This window comes from Antechinus flavipes, chromosome 1 (assembly GCF_016432865.1).
Source record: "Antechinus flavipes isolate AdamAnt ecotype Samford, QLD, Australia chromosome 1, AdamAnt_v2, whole genome shotgun sequence".
In the NCBI taxonomy this organism is placed as follows: domain Eukaryota; kingdom Metazoa; phylum Chordata; class Mammalia; order Dasyuromorphia; family Dasyuridae; genus Antechinus; species Antechinus flavipes.
Window position 1 is genome coordinate 665,280,116 of NC_067398.1, and position 21,912 is coordinate 665,302,027.

At 38.7% G+C, this 21,912-nt stretch overlaps 1 protein-coding gene and 1 pseudogene across 1 annotated transcript; one reads left to right on the plus strand and one right to left on the minus strand.

Moving 5' to 3' along the window:
- The first annotated feature begins 1,302 nt into the window (after window positions 1-1,302).
- LOC127542579 (inosine-5'-monophosphate dehydrogenase 2-like) lies at window positions 1,303-3,545 on the plus strand (annotated as a pseudogene).
- Window positions 3,546-19,301: 15,756 nt separating this feature from the next.
- On the minus strand, window positions 19,302-20,244 carry LOC127548294 (olfactory receptor 10T2-like). Its single transcript, XM_051975651.1, is given in 2 exon segments — window positions 19,302-19,449; window positions 19,451-20,244. Coding segments are annotated over 2 exon segments (942 nt in total).
- Between the last annotated feature and the right edge of the window lie 1,668 nt (window positions 20,245-21,912).

Genomic DNA, 21,912 nt, shown 5'->3' on the forward strand with positions numbered 1-21,912 from the left:
TATCAGATAAATACTATTATTATCTTCATTTTATTGGTGGTGGTGTCGTTCACTCCTGTTGTGTCTGACTCTTCATACACCACAGGCCATACTATTCATGGGGTTTTTTTTGGTAAATATATTAAAGTAGTTTGTCATTTTCTCCAATCCCCATTTTATAGAAAAGGAAACTGAGGCAGACAGAGGTTAAGTGACTTGCCCAATCACATAACTTGTAAGTGTCTCTGGCAAAAACAGTGCTTGCCCTCAAGAAGCTAATCATCTATGAAAACAATTATGAATAATTAGATATAAAGATTAAAAGAGAAATTTATTTCAGAGGGAAAGTACTAATATTAAGGAAAACAAGGAAAGGCTTCTTGCAGAAAATGGGATTTTAGCTGAGATTTGAAGGAAGTCATGAGGTAGAAATGAGAAGGGAGAGCATTCTAAGCATAGGGTGGGAGAGCAGCTAGCAAAAATACAGAATCAGAAGATGAAATATTGTCCAAGGAAAGCAAAGAAGCCAGTGTTACTAAGTAGTAGAATACACCGTAGAAGATGATATATGAAAAGAGCTTCATAAATTTTAAAGCACAGTTTCAATGTCATCTATAAAAGATGTACAAAATCCTATGGGGATGAAGGAAAGATAACTCTTTTTTCACTCTTCTTTCTAATAAGGTTCCTCAGAATTTTAATCAGACCCTGGGGAAGTCTTTAAAAAGTTGGACTTATCAAAAGACATTGATGGCAGGCCTCTTGAGGAGAATGTCCTTGCTTTCTAATTTAAAATCTTTGGCAAACAGTGAGCTCTACAGAGTTTTCATCTCCCTCAGGCATGGGCCCCAAGAGCCCAAGCAAACAGGTAGAAGAAAACAAAAAGCCAAGTACCCATGAGGTTTCAAGTGTGTCTCCTAAAAATCACTGTTATCTATCTTCAGAATAGGTCAAAGACAGGAAAATAAGTTTATGTGAGGGTAAGATACATATGAAATGCACAGAGACATTTGGAAGGAATCTGTATCTTAAACACTGATTTATAGCTAGATATTAGAAAGAAGTCATCCTATTTGTCATTTTCCTTCCCTGAGAAATCCTTAGGCCATCACAACAGTTAGGTGGTTTAGTAACTACAAGAGTTAGACCAACTTAAAAGAAAAAATAATGCTTATTGAATGTTGAGCACTAGGTCATCTAAATGAACTTCAGAAACTCCTCATTCATTCCAGCTCTTTGGAAAACTTGACTATCAAACCACAGCTTTCTAAAAGGTATATATTGCCCATATCATATATGTACATCCACATGGATGGACTAAATTTGGTTCACAGGAGTAACAGTTATCTCTGCAATATTACTAATTTATCTCCAAGGAAAATTCTGATTTCCATCTGGAAGTGAGCAAGAGAAAGCCATGAGTCTGACTGCCCTGTTCTCCTCTAAGAAGAGGAACTAAATTAGAATTCTATCTTTCTGCTCCCCTAAATAATCCTGGGATGATCTAAAGGCACAGTTTTTAAAAATTCAAAAACAAAGCCACACACTTTCCTTCCCATTATTCTTTTAAGAAGTGTAACCCAAACTTATACCAGCAGATGTCTAACAAATGCTCTTTACACAAAAAACCATCACAGTGAATATCAAGTATTTATTCAATTTGTCCAAAGAGATAGCAAACAGAAATTGTAAAAATTACAATATACCAGACAATACATGAGAGTGAATAAATTTTTAAATGGGATTGATTGAATATATCAATCAATCAAGAGAGGGACCTCAATTTTATCTGAGGAGAAATTGCCCTGAATTCTCTAGGGAGGCAAGTGGAACCAGTTTCCCCTTATATATCTTCAAGAGATTATTTCTTTCTCTGCAAGAGATACATCAATCCCATGTGGCTCTAATCGGCTCTCCCATCAATCCAGTCCACTTCCTCTCCCCATCCCCGACTTGTCCCTGCCATGGCAGACTATTTCAGCAGCAGCAGCACTTATTATGCCCCAGACAATGGGCTCAAGGTGCAGCAACTTTTCAATGTGGATATGGGCTCACTTACAATGATTTCCTTGTCTTCCCGAGCTTCATAGACTTCACAGAAGACCAAGTAGACCTCACTTCAGCTCTTACTAAGATCACCCTGAAGACCCCACTTTTTCATCCCCAATGGACACAGTCACGGAGGCTGGGATGGCTATCTCCATAGCACTGATAGAGGGTATTATTGGCTTTATCTGTCACAACTGTACCCCAGAATTTCTAGGTCGATGAAGTACACAAAGTGAAGAATTATGAGCAGAGCTTCATCACTGATCCTATAGTCCTGAGCCTCAAAGATTGAGTCAGAGATGTGTTTAAAGCCAAGGTAAGGCATGGCTTCTATGAATTTCCAGCCACAGTCAAAGGCAAGATGGACAACCATCTAAAGAGCATCATCTCTCTTGCAACATAGACTTTTTCAAGGAGGAGGAGGAACATGACTGTCTCCTGGGCCAGATTATGACTAGATCTAGTGGTAGTTCCTGCATGAGTCTCACTAAAGGAAGCCAATGAAATTTTGCAGTGGAGTAAGAAAGAGAAGCTACCCATTGTGAATGAGGATGATGAGCTAGTAGCTATCATTGCCCACAAGGATGAAGAAGAATCAGTATCCTCTGGCATCCAAGGACACCAAGAAGCAGCTTTTGTGCAGGGCAGCCATTGGCACAGATGAGGACGACAAGTATTGGCTTGACTTGCTGGCTCAGGCCTGTGTTGATGTGGTGGTTCTGGATTCTTCCCAAGGAAACTCTATTTTCCAAATTAACATGGGCAACCACATCAAGGAGAAATACTAAAACCTCCAAGTTATCAATGCCAAATGTGATTCTGTAGTGGATGCCCTGAGAGTTGGCGTGGACAATGGCTCCAACCACATTACACAAGAAGTGCTGGTATGTGGGCGGCCTCAGGCAACAGCTTCATACAAGGTCTTGGAATATACACCCCACTTTGATGTCCCATCATTGTTGATGGTGGCATCCAGAATGTGTATTACATTGCCAAAGCTCTTTTTCTTGGAGTTTCCACAGTGAGGATGGGCTGGCTGTTGATGGCCATCACAGAGACCTCAGACAAATACTAGAAGTATAGAATTCTGATGGAATCCAGCTAAAGAAATACTGGGGGATGGGCTCCCTTGACACTATGGAGAAGAGCTTTGGCAGCCAGAACCATTATTTCAGTGAAACTGACAAAATCAACAGTGGCTCAAGGGGTATCTGGGACCATTCAGGGCAAAGGGTTCATCCACAAGTTTGTACCCTACTTGATTGCTGCATCCAGCACTCCTGCCAAGAGTCTATCTCAAGTCAGAGCCATGATGTATTCAGAGGATCTGAAATTTGAGAAGAGGACTTCATCTGCTCAGGTGAAAGGTGGTATTCATGGTCTCCATTCATATGAAAAGCAGCTCTTCTGAGAAGTGGCCAAAAAAGGCTTTTAGTGCCTCTCACCTCTCCCTCTCTAGGTTTTTTAATAAAAAAGCTGGATATTAAGTATGTGTGTATAATATATATATATATATATATATATATATATATATTATTTCTCTTCTCCCTTTATGGTACCTGAAGAGTCTGAAATGACAGGAGTGCCTCTTTCTCAAACCAGTATTGAAGAATGTCTCTTTTCTCTCACCACCTCTACCCCTTACACAATCACATTTAACATAGATTTATCATTCTTGCTACAGGTTAGGAAAATTTAATGCAAAATGCTCCAAATTTGATGGGTGACATGTCCCTTAATCAGTCCTCTTGCCTCAAGACAGAAACATAAATTCTTTACCCTATTCAATGACTTTCCCAATCTGGTTCCAATTTACCATTCCAACTTTTTGGAACAAAACCCTTCAATTCCTATATTTTCTGACTCCTAAAAACAAAAAACAAAAAAAAAAAAAGAAAGAAAGAAAAAAAAAAAAAAGAAAACCATTTCAGAGGAAAGAAAAAGAAAAGATATGTAAAACATGAGTTATACTAATTTCATGCTGTATTCCTTCAAGCGCTGTATACTCCAATTGATCCCTGGCTTCCCTAAACTGCACATGTCACCTCTTTCCATTCATTTAGGGTATCTCTCATGCTTGAAACCCACTCACTTTTTACTCCAATGCATAAAAAAGACTTTTTTTCCTTTCAAGGTTTAGTTCATGTGTCACCTCCTCCATGAAACCTTCTCTAATTCTCTTGGTTGAAAATGTTCTCTCCCTGTTCAAATTTCCTTAGAACACTTTGTCTAGGTGTCTCCATTGTTGAACATATTATATTCCCTTCATTCCCAACTAAGAATGTAAATTATATAAGAACTGAGACTACTTTTTATTCCTAGTCTCCTTGTACATAGTAAGTACCTATCATATGTTTGCTGAATCAAATTAAAACAAAAAGGAGACATGTCATGCTCTGGAGATTTTAATGAGAATGAATTACGAGATAGTAAAAGAAAGATTGTGGGAGGTTCACTAGAGTTTCATAATTAGAAAAACTGGATTGGGCAAGGAAACTCCCTTTGCTTTACCTTCTAGTATTCAATCAAATACTACCTCAAATGCTCAGCTTTTCCATGTTAAATGATTCTAGAATTTTTGTCAGAAAGTTCCTCTTTTTCCTCTCTCTCTCTCTCTCTTTCTTTCTGAAGATTGAACAATATTAACTAAATCAGGACACACAGATTTACTTACCATGTATATGGGCTAGGAGAATACCTTGATCACTGCATTGACCAGTATTGCAGGAATTCTTGTTCTTCCTGGTCTCAGGGAGTAGAACCAGCTATTAGATTTTTGATTAAATATAAGGAAAAAAGTTCCTTTGAGATAATGTATATAAGATATTTTACAAATATTAGAGAGCTGTATAAAAATGTCAATGATTATTATTATTATTAGTAGTAGTAGTAGTAGTAGTAGTAGTAGTAGTAGTAGTAGTAGTAAGGAACCCCTAAGTGTTGGGCCTAGAGTCAACTCATTTTCTTGAGTTCAAATCTGATCTCAGATACTTCACTATCTGTGTAACCCTGGGCAAGTCACTTAATCCTGTTTGTCTCAGTTTCTTCATCTATAAAATGAGCTAGAAAAGGAAATAGCAAATAGCTCCAGTATTTTTTGCCAAGAAAAGCCCAAATGGAGTCACAAAGACTTGGTTATAACTGAAAAACATTTGAACAACAACAATTATTATTAACAATTGAAGCTGTGAGTGGAATGGGTTGCTCTGAGAGGTAATAATAATAACAATAATAGTGATAATAGCTAACATTTATATAGCTCTTATCATGTGCTAGGTACTGTGCTAAGCACTTTATGATTATTTTCTCAGTTGATTCTCATAATAACTTTAGGAAATAGATGCTATTATTAACCCCATTTTACATATGGGAAACTTAAGTTAGAGTTTAAATGGCTTGCCCAGGTCACTTAGCTAGTGAGTATCTGTAGCTAGATCAGAACTTAGATTTTGCTGACTTTAGGCTTGGTGCTCTATTTATCTAGCAGCAACTAGATGCCTTCACACTGAGACTGCTTGACAGCTAGTTTAGTTATTATTGATGAGATTTATGATTTGGGAAAGGACAGACTCGATACTCTCAGAGGGTCCCATCCATATCTAAGATATGATTTATAAGCTCATGTCTGACTTTATATATAACCTGTTAAAAGAGAAAAATCAATCCCACTTATAGAACTATAGAATTTTAAGTGACCTTGTTGTCCTAGTCATTTCATTTCTAACTCTTTGTGACCCCCATACGGGGATGAAGATGAGGAAATTGAAGCAAACAGGGTTGAGTGATTTGCCCAGGGTCACACAGCTACTAAGTGTCTGAGGCCATATTTTAATTCAGATCTTCCCAACTCTGGACCTAATACTGCATCCACTGTACCACTTAAGTGCCCCCAAGGGACCTTAGAGATCGACTAACACAATCTTCTCATCTTATAGAGGAGGAAACTGAGAGGTGAAGTAAAGAAGGAAAAACTTTCCCTGTGTCAATTTCACATAATGACTCTCAAATATTTGGTTTTGTGGGTTTTTTAAATTTACATCCCTAGCACTTAGCACTAAGCTTGGCACATAGTGCTTAATAAACCTTTGTAGATTAATTGATTGATTATAGAATATCAAATGGATTAGTGTTAGAGGAAGTATAATAGGATTAAAAAAAAAGCACTGGCTGTCTTTGAGTAAAGAGATCTGGGCTCCACTATGAAGTAAATCTTAGACAAATAATAACCTGTTCAAATTCCGGATTCATAAGGATCTAATGAGGCCATAAATGTGAAAGTCATCTGTAAGTTCTAAAGTGCTATTGCTTTTCAAACAGGTGAGGATCTTCTGAGGAGGCCTACAGAACTGTGTCAAACTTCATTTTCAGGCATGGTACAAGCTCCAAATATTTACTGTCATCTCACTCAACTAAATACCAGGAGATTCACAGGTATTTGACACAAGAAATGACTCATTCTTAGCCCCACATTACACATTAAGTAATTGTTTCCTTTAAGTGGATCCAAGACTTTTTTAAGGAAGTGATTGAACTTCAGGGGGTCATCATTCTTTGACTCTCTGCAAGAGAAAAATATCCAGTCCAGAAAGTCATGATTCCATAGTCATGGGATCACTCACACTGACTGTACCTGTGGTTGACTTTGCACATAGGAACTTAATCAGTGGGAGAAAATAACTGAAGCATGGTGGTAAAATCTGGAGAGTGAAGCATAATTCAATCTCATTTTAAAAGAACTTGCATTGTAAGTAACTTGCTTATGATGAGGTCTTGCAAAGGAACTGAAATCATTAAATCACAGAATCTCATATTGGAAAAGTTTTGGGTCCTATCTATGGGCTTCTACCTATGCTTCTCAAATTTGTTGGAATTGGCTAGTGATCGAAGAAAAGCAGCTTGAAAGCCATTGGTGAAAACACCTCAGTATTTGAAAGGAAAAACTCCTTTCTTTTGTATGGTTCTCCTTTACTTGCTTATTTATCATATATTGTCATCTCATTGTCTTCAAAAATCAGCTTCTTGACTATTTGCCTGGACTTTTGAATATCCATCTTGTTCTGCTGCTAAGCATTCTGTCAATTAAATCTTCAAACATTAACTCATATTTTAAATTTTATTTACCATGTATTATTTTAATGACAAGCTATTTTTAACTATTTTTAAATATGCATAGACATAGGCTACATATGTCATTTGATGTACCCCATGTGACTTGGGTATTATGTTGACATATAAAGCCCACATCAGCTTGCATGCTGCCTTACTAAGCCTATAGGAAGATAAGGTGTCACATTATTAATTCTCCAAAAAGGGAATGCAGTATTGTTATGCCACAGTTCTCTTTAACTGACCTGACTCAGTTTCCCTGTCCCAGTTTCCTTTACTGTTCTGTCACGTAGCTCTCTGGGTTATAAATTAGCAAGATAAAAGAGTAGATCTCCTGATTCTTTTACGGATTTACAATATTCCTTTAGAATATTCCAAGATACCCCTTGATATCTTTACTTCTTTGTCTCTGGAATTTTTAGGTTTTATGGTTTCCCCTCCCTGATAAAGACTTTCCCTCCCTTCTTCTTTGTCTCCAAAAAGTACTTAAAGATTTGTGATTCTCCCATACAGCACTGGATAATCTGAGACGAGAGTCCTGTCCAGTCAATCTTACTCTCCAATTAATAAAATATTAAACCTCTCTAATCTCTCTCCTGCCTCAGTTTCTCCGGCATTACAGTATGTGTATTTCCCACAAGATACTACTATACTTGAGCCACCAGCCAAGTGGTCAGAGTCCCTGCTTCTGTTTCCACTTTGATCTGATTCCTTCTTCCATTAGTCCTAATCATAACAGATAGGTTTTAAGGCATGACTACTGTTACCAGTCAAAATCTGGCCTCAGCAATTCCTACCACTAGTTCTATAGCAACATAGAGGTATAAATAGTGGATGCTGACAGAACACAGATCCAATCCTCCACATTTGCCATTGTCCACTCACATGGTGGAAAAGGACTACAATCCAACTGTCACAATTCTTCCTATCCTCAGTAGCAAAAATGCTAATGTAAAGCCTCTCTCACATGGAGATCTATGATCTCGATCCCCAGAATCAGTGGCTATTTGGGTGCAAAACAGGAACAGAACTAGAACCTCTCCATAGCCACTCTCTGTTCCCTTCTTGTATAACCAACAATAAGTCACTCCCAATAACAAAGGAAGAAAAAAGAGGGGAATTCTGAAAAGATCTCATATTCCAATGTCTCATAAATCTATTTCCCCTTCTTGAAACTGAGTGGTTTCCTTAGCTTCCAGCCGAGGTGAAGTGCTCACTAGGTTAAAAAATGTTTTACTGATATAGATAGTATACTTCTACTCATATATGGTGGTAGTTTTAATTTCTCCAGGTTCAAAATATTCTTTACTCTTTGATCTTATAACAATTGTTTCCTGACTGTTCCACAATCCACACACTGTATCTCTTGGCTCCAAGCATTTTCTCTGGTTGTGATCTATTTCTTTTTTTTTTTTTTTTTTGGGGGGGGGAAGCAAAATGGATAATTTTTATTATATTAATTTGAAAAGTTTTTATGTAAACAAAATCAATGCAGACAAGATTAGAAGGGAAGCAATAAACCTGGAAATTTTTTTACATCCAAGGATTCGGATAAAGGCCTCATTTCAAAAGTACATAGAGAATTGACTCAAATTTATAAGAATACAAGCCATTCTCTCTCTCTTTTTTTAAATATTTTATTTTATTTTATTTAATAATAACTTTATATTGACAGAATCCATGCCAGGGTAATTTTTTTTTTTACAACATTATCTCTTGTACTCGTTTCTGTTCCAATTTTTCTCCTCCCTCCCTCCACCCCTTCCCCTAGATGGCAAGCAGGCCTATATATGTTAGATATGTTGCAGTATAGGTTGTGATCTATTTCTAAAATGCTCTCCCTCTTCATCTTCAATTATTGCTCTCTCCAGTTTCTTTTAAGTTCCAACTAATATTCTATCTTTACCAAGAAAGCATTCCCACCCCTCCTTAATTCTACTGCCTTCCCTATATTAATGATTTCTAGTACATAGCTTCCTTTCTACATATATATTTGCATATTGCTTTGTACATTATATTCCAAACTCTTGAGATCAGAAACTGTCTTTTGCTATTTTTTTAAAAAGTCTCTAGCACTTAGCACAGTTCTTGGCACATAATAGGTATTTAATAAATTTTAATCGTTTGATTGATTGTATCTAACTAAAATTATGGCACAAGTGAGTCCCTACTAATGTTTTTATCTTTTGTAAGTTAGCCAAAGGAAAGGATTAATTCAAATCCAAGGTATTGTAATGCCGGAGAAACTGAGGCAGGAGAGAGATTAGAGAGTTTTAATATTTTTATTAATGGGAGAGTAAGATTGATTGGACAGGACTCTCATCTTGTTATGCCACAGTTTTCTTTAACTGTCCTGACTCAGTTTCCCTGTCTCAGTTACCTTAACTGTTCTGTCTCTGACCCAGTAAAACTAAGGATAATTCGCTCTTGGGTTATAAATTAGCAAGATAAAAGAGTAGATCTCCTGATTCTTTTATGGATTTACAATATTCCTTTAGAATATTCCAAGATCAACCCATGATATCTTTACTTCTTTGTCTCTGGAATTTTTAGGTTTTATGGCTTCCCCTCCCTGATAAAAACTTTCCCTCCCTTTCTCTTCTTTGTCTCCAAAAAGGTATTTAAGAAGTTGGGGTTCTTCCATTCATTGCTGGAGAATGGCATCTGGCAGCTGTATGCTGGACGCTGGATTCTTTGGGTCCTCCAGCCCTGGGACCAATATGGATTCCTTGGTCCCAGTATACTTATCTCTGTCTGACTGGATAATCTGAGACGAGAGTCCTGTCCAGTCAATCTTACTCTCCCATTAATAAAATATTAAAAACTCTCTAATCTCTCTCCTGCCTCAGTTTCTCCGGCATTACAATCTCAGATTATCCAGTCAGACAGAGATAAGTATACTGGGACCAAGGAATCCATATTGGTCCCAGGGCTGGAGGATCCAAAGAATCCAGCGTCCAGCATACAGCTGCCAGACGCCATTCTCCAGCAATGAATGGAAGAACCCCAACTTCTTAAATACCTTTTTGGAGACAAAGAGAAAGGGAGGGAAAGTTTTTATCAGGGAGGGGAAGCCATAAAACCCTAAAAAATCTGGAGACAAAGAAGTAAAGATATCGTGAGTTATCTTGGAATATTCTAAAGGAATATTGTAAATCCATAAAAGAGTCAGGAGATCTACTCTTTTATCTTGCTAATTTATAACCCAAGAGCGAATAATCCTTAGTTTTACTGGGTCAGAGACAGAACAGTTAAGGAAACTGAGACAGGGAAACTGAGTCAGGACAGTTAAAGAGAACTGTGGCATAACATTCCACACTCTCCTAAATATTCAAGCCTTTGAATCTTAGCAACTTCCTCTAGATACCCAGGAGGTCTTTGACCCACCTTATGTAAAGCAAATGAGCCAAAAATAAAACTAGAAAAAAATGTAAGGACTCATATGGCAAGAGCAAGTCTCTCCCTGATAACCCCAGAGTTAACAGCTGTACAAAGGCTCCCTTGTTGCAAGCATGTCAGGTCCTCTACAGTTTTGGAGCACCATCTCATCCAGAGAATCCAGTTTGAGATGGACAGTTAGATCTGTGATCATTTGTGCACTTAACTCAGTCTCTGCTTACAAAGCAGCAGGGTCCAAGGCCCATTCAGAGAGGCAGCCCTCTCCATGGGGAAGGATGAGGCTTGTAGTAGCTCCACCCGTCCCCACCCAGAGAAACAGGACTGCTATTAGAATACAGATTTCTGAGCAGATTATGCACAGTTAGACCATCAAGGCAGGCAAACTCCAAACTTTTTAGGTGCCTCAAGCCAAACTTCAAGGTCCTTTGAAATGCTGAAATACTTAATGAACTGGGGTTACAGGAATGGAAAAACAGATCTGAGAGACTGCCAGTGTCATGACAGGTGTCTGATTTCTAAAACTTTTCTAAAAAAAATAATCTCAAAACTGAGTCTGCCAGGGAAATTTTAACAAAATAAGGGATTCTAAAACTAAAGCATCCAAATTCAATCTGAACTAAGTGAGATAGGGGGTGGGGCAGAAATGCCTAAGGCAAAGTGAATAGGAAGCTAGGGGTTCCCATTCTTCCAGGTATTTTGAAAAAAATATACCAGTTTCCCCAATGTTCTATCTCTACCTCCCCCTTTTTTTTTCTCACGGAAAGGAATTATCAAATGACCATTCCCCATATAAATCCCAAGAGCAAATCAAAATCCCTAACAACATAACAGACTAATACAGTAGCATTTCCTAAAAAGCCCTCAAACATAACAGCAATAATTACACAGTTTTAACAAATCCCATCCCAAATCTTAAACACACAGTAATAGATGATCCAGGCAAGGTTTAACAGTCAGTCATCAACCATTCCCAAAGTCCCTTATATCAGTCCAAAGTACAGTAGATGCAGAGTCCAGTCCATGGTCTCATGTACAAACTGCTGCTTCAGGCTATGAAATGACAGGAGGCTCTCATTCCTTGCAGAGTGGGTGTGTGCCGTGGTGACAATCAAAGCTGATCAAAGCTGATCCAGGTTCCAGAAGCAAGTCAATATCTGTAATTTGACCAAAATCTAGAACAAAAACACAAATCTAACACATAAAGATTAGATCAGTCTCATAGACTCAGTTCACCAGACTGTTGCAAAACATGAGGAGGCCAAAATAAATTGGCCAGCAGTTTCCTATGTGAAGAGATGAGTTTGCTTTACAGGCCAAGCAAACGGCTGCAGTCTTACAGACCCCTGTTAATTGTCCACTTATCATGTAGAAACCTTAAAGGAACAAAACACAAATATCCAGTAACAGACAGATGACCAGGCAAAATAGTTGCCCAAGCATTTAGGATACAATGATTACATATAACCAGACTGAAAATAGCAAAGCATGACATAATTGAATTGCATTAACAATTCTATTGACCATTGCTCTGATCAGAGAGAGATCAGTTACAGAAGGAAAAATGCAAGAACATAACTATAATATAACATAAGCAGTTGAGTTTTAACAGCTTACCAATCAATTGTCCCAGTAACTGTCAGAGGGTGGAGCTTTAAAACTCCCAAATAGCATTAGCTAATTAACTCTAAGCCCAAAAACTTTTACCTCCAATAACAAATGTCATTAATCAAATTTCTGATAAATCTTAAACAAAGAGTTACCATAACCTTACAGTAATAACAGAAAGAAATTTCGCCTCAGTTATGTTAGCATACTGCTGTATATTAACTTTCCAAACTTTCAAATCCCTTTCAATCTATTTTTTTTCTTTTCCTTTTTTTTTTTTTGGGGGGGGGGAAGCAAAATGGATAATTTTTATTATATTAATTTGAAAAGTTTTTATGTAAACAAAATCAATGCAGACAAGATTAGAAGGGAAGCAATAAACCTGGAAATTTTTTTACATCCAAGGATTCTGATAAAGGCCTCATTTCAAAAGTACATAGAGAATTGACTCAAATTTATAAGAATACAAGCCATTCTCTCTCTCTTTTTTTAATATTTTATTTTATTTTATTTTATTTAATAATAACTTTATATTGACAGAATCCATGCCAGGGTAATTTTTTTTTTTACAACATTATCCCTTGTACTCATTTCTGTTCCAATTTTTCTCCTCCCTCCCTCCACCCCTTCCCCTAGATGGCAAGCAGGCCTATATATGTTAGATATGTTGCAGTATAGGTTGTGATCTATTTCTTTTTTTTTTTTCCTCAAGTAACAGACCCAGGTCCTGAGCCCCACTTAGGCCTAGGTGGAGACCGAGAGGTCTCTAATCTCTAATCCAGTTCTCAGTTTCTATTATCTCGGTAGGACCTCCAAATTGTAATGCTGGAGAAACTGAGGCAGGAGAGAGATTAGAGAGTTTTAATATTTTTATTAATGGGAGAGTAAGATTGACTGGACAGGACTCTCATCTCAGATTATCCAGTCAGACAGAGATAAGTATACTGGGACCAAGGAATCCATATTGGTCCCAGGGCTGGAGGATCCAAAGAATCCAGCATCCAGCATACAGCTGCCAGACGCCATTCTCCAGCAATGAATGGAGGAACCCCAACTTCTTAAATACCTTTTTGGAGACAAAGAGAAAGGGAGGGAAAGTTTTTATCAGGGAGGGGAAGCCATAAAACCCTAAAAAATCTGGAGACAAAGTAAAGATACCGTGGGTTATCTTGGAATATTCTAAAGGAATATTGTAAATCCATAAAAGAGTCAGGAGATCTACTCTTTTATCTTGCTAATTTATAACCCAAGAGTGAATAATCCTTAGTTTTACTGGGTCAGAGACAGAACAGTTAAGGAAACTGAGACAGGGAAACTGAGTCAGGACAGTTAAAGAGAACTGTGGCATAACATTCCACACTCTCTCTCCTAAATATTCAAACCTTTGAATCTTAGCAACTTCCTCTAGATACCCAGGAGGTCTTTGACCCACCTTATGTAAAGCAAATGAGCCAAAAATAAAACTAGAAAAAATGTAAGGACTCATATGGCAAGAGCAAGTCTCTCCCTGATAACCCCAGAGTTAACAGCTGTACAAAGGCTCCCTTGTTGCAAGCATGTCAGGTCCTCTACAGTTTTGGAGCACCATCTCATCCAGAGAATCCAGTTTGAGATGGACAGTTAGGTCTGTGGTCATTTGTGCACTTAACTCAGTCTCTGCTTACAAAGCAGCAGGGTCCAAGGCCCATTCAGAGAGGCAGCCCTCTCCATGGGGGAAGGATGAGGCTTGTAGTAGCTCCACCCGTCCCCACCCAGAGAAACAGGACTGCTATTAGAATACAGATTTCTGAGCAGATTATGCACAGTTAGACCATCAAGGCAGGCAAACTCCAGACTTTTTAGGTGCCTCAAGCCAAACTTCAAGGTCCTTTGAAATGCTGAAATACTTAATGAACTGGGGTTACAGGAATGGAAAAACAGATCAGAGAGACTGCCAGTGTCACGACAGGTGTCTGATTTCTAAAACTTTTCTAAAAAAAATAATCTCAAAACTGAGTCTGCCAGGGAAATTTTAACAAAATAAGGGATTCTAAAACTAAAGCATCCAAATTCAATCTGAACTAAGTGAGATAGGGGGTGGGGCAGAAATGCCTAAGGCTAAGTGAATAGGAAGCTAGGGATTCCCATTCTTTCAGGTATTTTGAAAAAAATATACCAGTTTCCCCAATGTTCTATTTCTACCTCCCCTTTTTTTTTTCTCACGGAAAGGAATTATCAAATGACCATTCCCCATATAAATCCCAAGAGCAAATCAAAATCCCTACACATAACAGACTAATACAGTAGCATTTCCTAAAAAGCCCTCAAACATAACAGCAATAATTACACAATTTTAACAAATCCCATCCCAAATCTTAAACACACAGTAATAGATGATCCAGGCAAGGTTTAACAGTCAGTCATCAACCATTCCCAAAGTCCCTTATATCAGTCCAAAGTACAGTAGATGCAGAGTCCAGTCCATGGTCTCATGTACAAACTGCTGCTTCAGGCTATGAAATGACAGGAGGCTCTCATTCCTTGCAGAGTGGGTGTGTGCCGTGGTGACAATCAAAGCTGATCAAAGCTGATCCAGGTTCCAGAAGCAAGTCAATATCTGTAATTTGACCAAAATCTAGAACAAAAACACAAATCTAACACATAAAGATTGGATCAGTCTCAGATAGAAAGACTCAGTTCACCAGACTGTTGCAAAACATGAGGAGGCCAAAATAAATTGGCCAGCAGTTTCCTATGTGAAGAGATGAGTTTGCTTTACAGGCCAAGCAAATGGGCGCAGTCTTACAGACCCCTGTTAACTGTCCACTTATCATGTAGAAACCTTAAAGGAACAAAACACAAATATCCAGTAACAGACAGATGACCAGGCGAAATAGTTGCCCAAGCATTTAGGATACAATGATTACATATAACCAGACTGAAAATAGCAAAGCATGACATAATTGAATTGCCTTAACAATTCTATTGACCATTGCTCTGATCAGAGAGAGATCAGTTACAAAAGGAAAAATGCAAGAACATAACTATAATATAACATAAGCAGTTGAGTTTTAACAGCTTACCAATCAATTGTCCCAGTAACTGTCAGAGGGTGGAGCTTTAAAACTCCCAAATAGCATTAGCTAATTAACTCTAAGCCCAAAAACTTTTACCTCCAATAACAAATGTCATTAATCAAATTTCTGATAAATCTTAAACAAAGAGTTACCATAACCTTACAGTAATAACAGAAAGAAATTTCGCCTCAGTTATGTTAGCATACTGCTGTATATTAACTTTCCAAACTTTCAAATCCCTTTCAATCTATTTTTTTTCTTTTCCTTTTTTTTTTTTCCTTCCTTTCTCTCCCTTTTCTCCCTTTTTCTCACAGGCTGCTGCAGTCAGCCAGAGACAGAGAGAGAGAAAGATTTTTCAAACTTCTTGATATTTTTCTAAGCCTGCAACACAAGAGGCTTGTATCTCTTACAAGCTTCCTAAATTTTAACACAGACACACACAGACAAACATGGAGCTCCAATTTACTATGCACAGTTGCAGTGTTGTTTTCCAACCAACAACATAACAGACAAACCCCACAGAACATAGAACATATATCACACAGACTACACAGTTACAACATTAAGCAAATATATAACACATACCCAGAGGATATTTTCCAGCATCCCAGAAAATACCTGTCTCAGAATTTTTAAACCCGTCGGTATTTATTCTGAGACCACAGGTTGCTAGCAACAGAACAGACCAGAACCAGAACCAGAATCAGATGGTACCCCAAAAGGTACCCAGACAGACTTACTCTCCCGAATGCCGAATCAAATGCTGAATCGATTTCGTTGTCCACTGTAGGCCAGACTGGGGCTGAAGAACCGCTTCCTTTTTTTTTTTTTCCTCAAGTAACAGACCCAGGTCCTGAGCCCCACTTAGGCCTAGGTGGAGACCGAGAGGTCTCTAATCTCTAATCCAGTTCTCAGTTTCTATTATCTCGGTAGGACCTCCAAATTGTAATGCTGGAGAAACTGAGGCAGGAGAGAGATTAGAGAGTTTTAATATTTTTATTAATGGGAGAGTAAGATTGACTGGACAGGACTCTCATCTCAGATTATCCAGTCAGACAGAGATAAGTATACTGGGACCAAGGAATCCATATTGGTCCCAGGGCTGGAGGATCCAAAGAATCCAGCATCCAGCATACAGCTGCCAGACACCATTCTCCAGCAATGAATGGAGGAACCCCAACTTCTTAAATACCTTTTTGGAGACAAAGAGAAAGGGAGGGAAAGTTTTTATCAGGGAGGGGAAGCCATAAAACCCTAAAAAATCCGGAGACAAAGAAGTAAAGATATCGTGGGCTATCTTGGAATATTCTAAAGGAATATTGTAAATCCATAAAAGAGTCAGGAGATCTACTCTTTTATCTTGCTAATTCATAACCCAAGAGCGAACAATCCTTAGTTTTACTGGGTCAGAGACAGAACAGTTAAGGAAACTGAGACAGGGAAACTGAGTCAGGACAGTTAAAGAGAACTGTGGCATAACAATATTTAATAAAATACCATGATAAGTAAAGAAACAATAAATATTTCCCTCATCAATCTGGGGCAAATTCATAAATACACAATTCAATTCAATTCAATTCAATCTTCAATTCTGTTCCATCAACAAGCATTGAATGAGCACATATTATGTGCCAGGGGATAAGGATGCAATGATAAAAATAAGACAGCCCCTATTTTCAAAGAAGTTGTATTCTACAAATACTATCCATGGAAAGAATAGAGTTATGTGGAGAACACATGGAGAGAAGTACTACACATGCAGGGAGCATGTATGGCCATGATATGTGCAACAAAAAGCATACTTATAGAAAACACATGTGACTAAAGAACACACTGAGGGACAACTCACAACTCAAGGCGACTGATGGCCTTGTCAACACACTCTGCCTGCTGGTCCTGCAACCACTGGCATTTTGTGGCATGAAGTCTCTGTGAGATGTACAGCTTCTGCCAGTTTTGAACTCTGCTGTGTACGGGTCCCTGGTGCCATCACTGCCAGCTACAGCTCCATTGGGCAAGAAATTATGAGATTCTTCTCTGTCTCTAGCTTGTGTCTTCAGCTAGAAGATAACTCCTTCCTCAGAAACAGTAGTCAACTAATATTAATTTAGCATCTAGAGGCCAAGCATTGTACTAAGCACTGGGAAAAAGACAAAAACAGAAGGCACTAGCAGTTAGGTGAGGAACCATCAAGAAAGCAGGCTAGGATTTGAGCTATCTTGGAGTAAATTACTCTTAAAGGAAGATGAGTGGTTCTACTATGCCTCTTTTAACTGAAACTTCAGAAACTTTTCTGTGCCATAACACACCTGAGAAAACTAAAGTTATGCTGTTATCATTTAATAATTGATTTTACTCTATAATCAACTCTTATTTTCCATTTTGCCAAACTCCATTTCTCAGTTAAGCTCAGAAATGTGGTCTCTCCCAGTAAGACAAGATCAAATGACATTGTCATCCCCTTTCACTTAGCCCCTAGGGCACCTGTTTTGCATACCAAAAACCAGTTTTTGGTTGAGTCCCTCTCCAAGGGACAGTTGTTTCTCTTTGTAAAAGTAGGAGTGGTTTGGTTTCCCCAATAGGATGGCTAATCCTGCCATTCTGACTAGAGTGGTTCTAACTTCTAGATAAGATTACTAGAAGCAGTTGAAGCCCATAAAACAATTAAGGTTCTTTTATTGTTTCATAATGTGAACATTCTCCACATCTGAAAAACAAGCCACCTTTTCCTGGTGAAGCTAATTGAGATCTTCTCCAATCACCCAGAAGTCCTCCCTTTTTATACTTCAAAAAATTTAGTTTCCCCCATCCTTTCACAGTCGCTGACCTAATTGAGAGGGGCTGTCTAACCCACTTTATTAACAGCTTCATGCATCATTGTTAATAAACTATATCTTGCTTGAAGAAACTTTCTCTGTTTGTTATTTTCTATGTTATAGCATTACGTTTCTCTGTTATTTGCATTTTATTTGATACATATCTTTTAGAATTCTTACAAGGTGCTAAGTCAGTGGAATTGGTAGAGACAATGGTTGTTCAGCAGGGTGCTTAACAGTTCTCTAGTTTACTAATTTACTTAGTACTTATTAGAGTTCCACAAGATTCACAGCTTTAAGAGAGCATATATAAGGAGGAGCTCTCAAGCCCACTAAACCACAAGCCCACTCTCAGAAGCAGAGTCAGATTCATTCCATATTCTACCTTAGTGCTGGCTGGAGATTCAGAGGGAGCCAAAGGCTGAAGCTGGCAGAGGCAAAGGACTAGCAACAAGAGCTCTTGTAACCAGGGAGAGAGATAGGCCTCTAAGAAAGCTAACCAAGCCAGGAAAGAGACATGACTTTGAAGGAAATAAAGGATTTGGACATTAACAGCTGGCTGCATTTGAGGCGATTATTACTTTGAACTGAAACTAAGGCTGCCTCCAGAAGCTCCCCAAAAAACCTGCTCCCAGAGAACATCACATTTTAGAAAAGGAACATTATACATATCCTAGTCATTTTTCATCTTTCAAAGGATTCCAAAAGATGAACAGAAACATTGACTATATTTTTTCTTAAAATCACTAAAGCATTTTAAAAAAAACTATTAATTGAATTTTTCCAGTTTCTTGTTCTTTCTCTACTCTGTGGGGAGGGGCAGGGAAGAATTGAAATGAATTTGAACTCCATTGTACCTATCTTCACATCCACTGTGAGCATATGAGAGCAGAATGAGGAGGAAGGAGGCCAGCACCACAATCACACTAAAGAAGAAGATAGTCAGGGCCTTGGCTACTAATGATTTTATCTTTTGTAAGTTAGCCAAAGGAAATGATTAATTCATATCAAAGGTACTTAATTAAATAACATAATAAGTAAAGTAACAAAAAATGTTTCCCTTCTAGAATTATGGGGATGGGATTTAAAGATAAACAATTGAGAAGCCTGATCTCCAATCCTGATCTCCAATTAAGTAGTGGTCTTAGAGTGGTCTCCAGTTAAGTTCACTGAGATATGACTTTGAAACCCTGAAACAATTAAAGCTGTCCACCCAACTGAATTTGGATAAGTGAGTCCCTTTTGAAACTGCAGTATTGCTTTGTTACTTTTTCTAGCCTCATCCTAGTAATTAGGTATTCTGGGTCCTCAGTCTGCAACCCAAGGTGCTCTTTAGTGCTACTCTGACCTCCTTGTTATGTAGAGTGTACACCACAGGGTTGAGCAATGGGGTAACCACTGTGTAGAAAACAGCCACCATGCGGTCCTCATCTAGGTTGCTCCCTGGGTCTCAGATAGATTATTGAGGCACATCCAAAATGAACAATGACCACTGTGAGATGAGACACACAAGTAGAGAAGGCTTTGCGCCGTCCAGCAGCAGAAGGGATCCTCACAATGGCAGCCACAATGAAGGCATATGAGAGCAGGATGAGGAAGAAGGAGGCCAGCAGCACAATCACACTAGAGAAGAAGATAGTCAGGACCTTGGCTGCACTCTGAGTACAACTGAGTTTGAGAACTGGTGCAATATCACAGAAGAAGTGTTCCACTCGGTTGCTATGGCAGAAGGAGGAGGAGAATATGAGACAAGTCTCAGTGACAGCCACCAGAAATCCCGAGCAGAATACCAAGCTTCCCAGATGGAGACAAACAGATGGACTCATGATCACTGCGTAACGGAGTGGGTGGCAGATGGCCACGTACCGGTCATAACCCATCAAGGTGAGCAGAAAACAATTACTGCAACCCAGGCCAATAAAAAAGAACATCTGAGCCCAGCAACTAGGAATGGAAATGACCTGGTTCTCCATCAACAGGTGGACCAGCATGTTGGGAATGGTGACCAGCGTGTAGCAAGTCTCTGAGAGCGATAGGACCCCTAAGAAGTAATACATGGGAGTGTGGAGGGTGTGATCCAGGTAGATAATGGTAATGATAGTGACGTTGCTACTGAGTGAGATCAAGTACATGAGTAGGAAGAGAATGAAGAGAATGGGTTTCAGATCTGGAAGATTGGAAAATCCCACAAGCACAAATTCTTTCACTATCCATGTCTCATTTTCCAACTTCATCCCAGGAGCCTACAAGGAGATAAAACAGGAAAGGAGATTTAAACTTCCACCATATCTAGAAATGAAATTTGCTCCATGGAGCTTGGTGTACCACTCTACTATTCATTTTGACTATCTTAGTCTTACTCTTCTCTTGCTAAATATCATGTCTACTTTAGGCTCATCATCCCTGAGTTAGGACCTCTTTGTCTCTGTAGTACTATTTTTATTTGATGTTGACACTGCTAGATTAATTCAGCGAACCTGTCATTTAGAGTCAGATTCAATGGTGATGAAAAAACTTGGTCTGGGTTAGAGAATAACCCTTGTGAGAATGAAGAGAAAGAGCTCACAAGGGTTTGAAGTGCAGCAGGATGTGATCCTGGAATGGATAGGAAGGAAGAGCTTCAAAATGACTAATCAAATATGATCTGTTCCTGGCTCTGAATTACAGTTACATCAAAGATGAAACCCTGGGCTCTGACATGGGTGCCAAGTACAAGTACAGCTTAATGCCTGAATCACGAGAAGGAAGGAAGCCATCTAGATTGACTGATCATTTTTCTGGATATTTTCCCAGCAGAGATAACAAAGAGCTAGAGCAAGGAATATACCCATTATCCACTAAGAGCACTGAAAGCATGCTTGCTTCTTTATGGTGCATCGCAGTCTTATCTCAATTTGCTGTTGTCTTGTCTTCCTTGAATACCTGACTTATAACTGCTCAACAACAGCAGGATTTTATGGCCAGGCTCAATCCATAAGCAACATTTTCTTTTCTTGGATGAATACAATTTCCATATGTCCAAAATTACCTGGAAAGTGGCTCCAACAGCTCCTTATTGCCTTTGCTACTACTTGAGGTCATTCAGCCTGCCAATACTATGAAAGCATGTGAAAGAAATTACTCAAGCTACAGAAAACTTCACCACCCTGGGATCCCCATTCTGCCCTCTCCTACTGACCAGCCATGTTTCCCAATCACACTTCTTCTCTTCTACGTCCCCTAAGCAGCCCAGATGTGGGCTCCAAGCCCAGCTTGGAGCAACACAGCTGTCTAAAAATGAGTAAGAATGGGAAGGAAGACAAAACCAGCTCCACGTCCCCTGCTTAGGAGACTTTTGTCCTCTCCAAGCTGCCTTCAGGATGCTGATGCTCCTGACATCCATTCTATTACCCCACCAGTGGTTACCAAGGGTAGAGAGGTAGGGGACTTGAACTATGGAAAGGCAGCACTTGCTTCCAAAGCTGGGAATAAAGTTACCAACTTTTCTCTTTTTCTCTCTCATTCTGAAGCGTGCCTAAAAAAAATGAATCAACAAGTAGAACTTAAACCTGGTGTGTGGAATAGAAAGATAAGATGAAGAACTTATAGGAACATGTGAATTCTTTTTCTGTATTTTATTTTCATTATTTCTGTATTTTCTCTATGACTTATATAATATGTGCAGGCCATGTGTACTTGAGCCTTGGCCAGCTATATCTGAAGCCTGAAGGCCTGATTTTCTATTTCCTAGAAATCAGGTGATTTCTGGGAAACAGAAACCTTCCATTCCAATCTCTCTAGAGAGCAACAATCAATTAGATGCCTCCCCCTCCCCTTCTCAATGTTCTCTTACTTGTGATGTAATCTCTTGTCTAAAAGCTGTGTATCTTTAGTTCTTCTTTAGCCCTCCTACCATCAGCTTT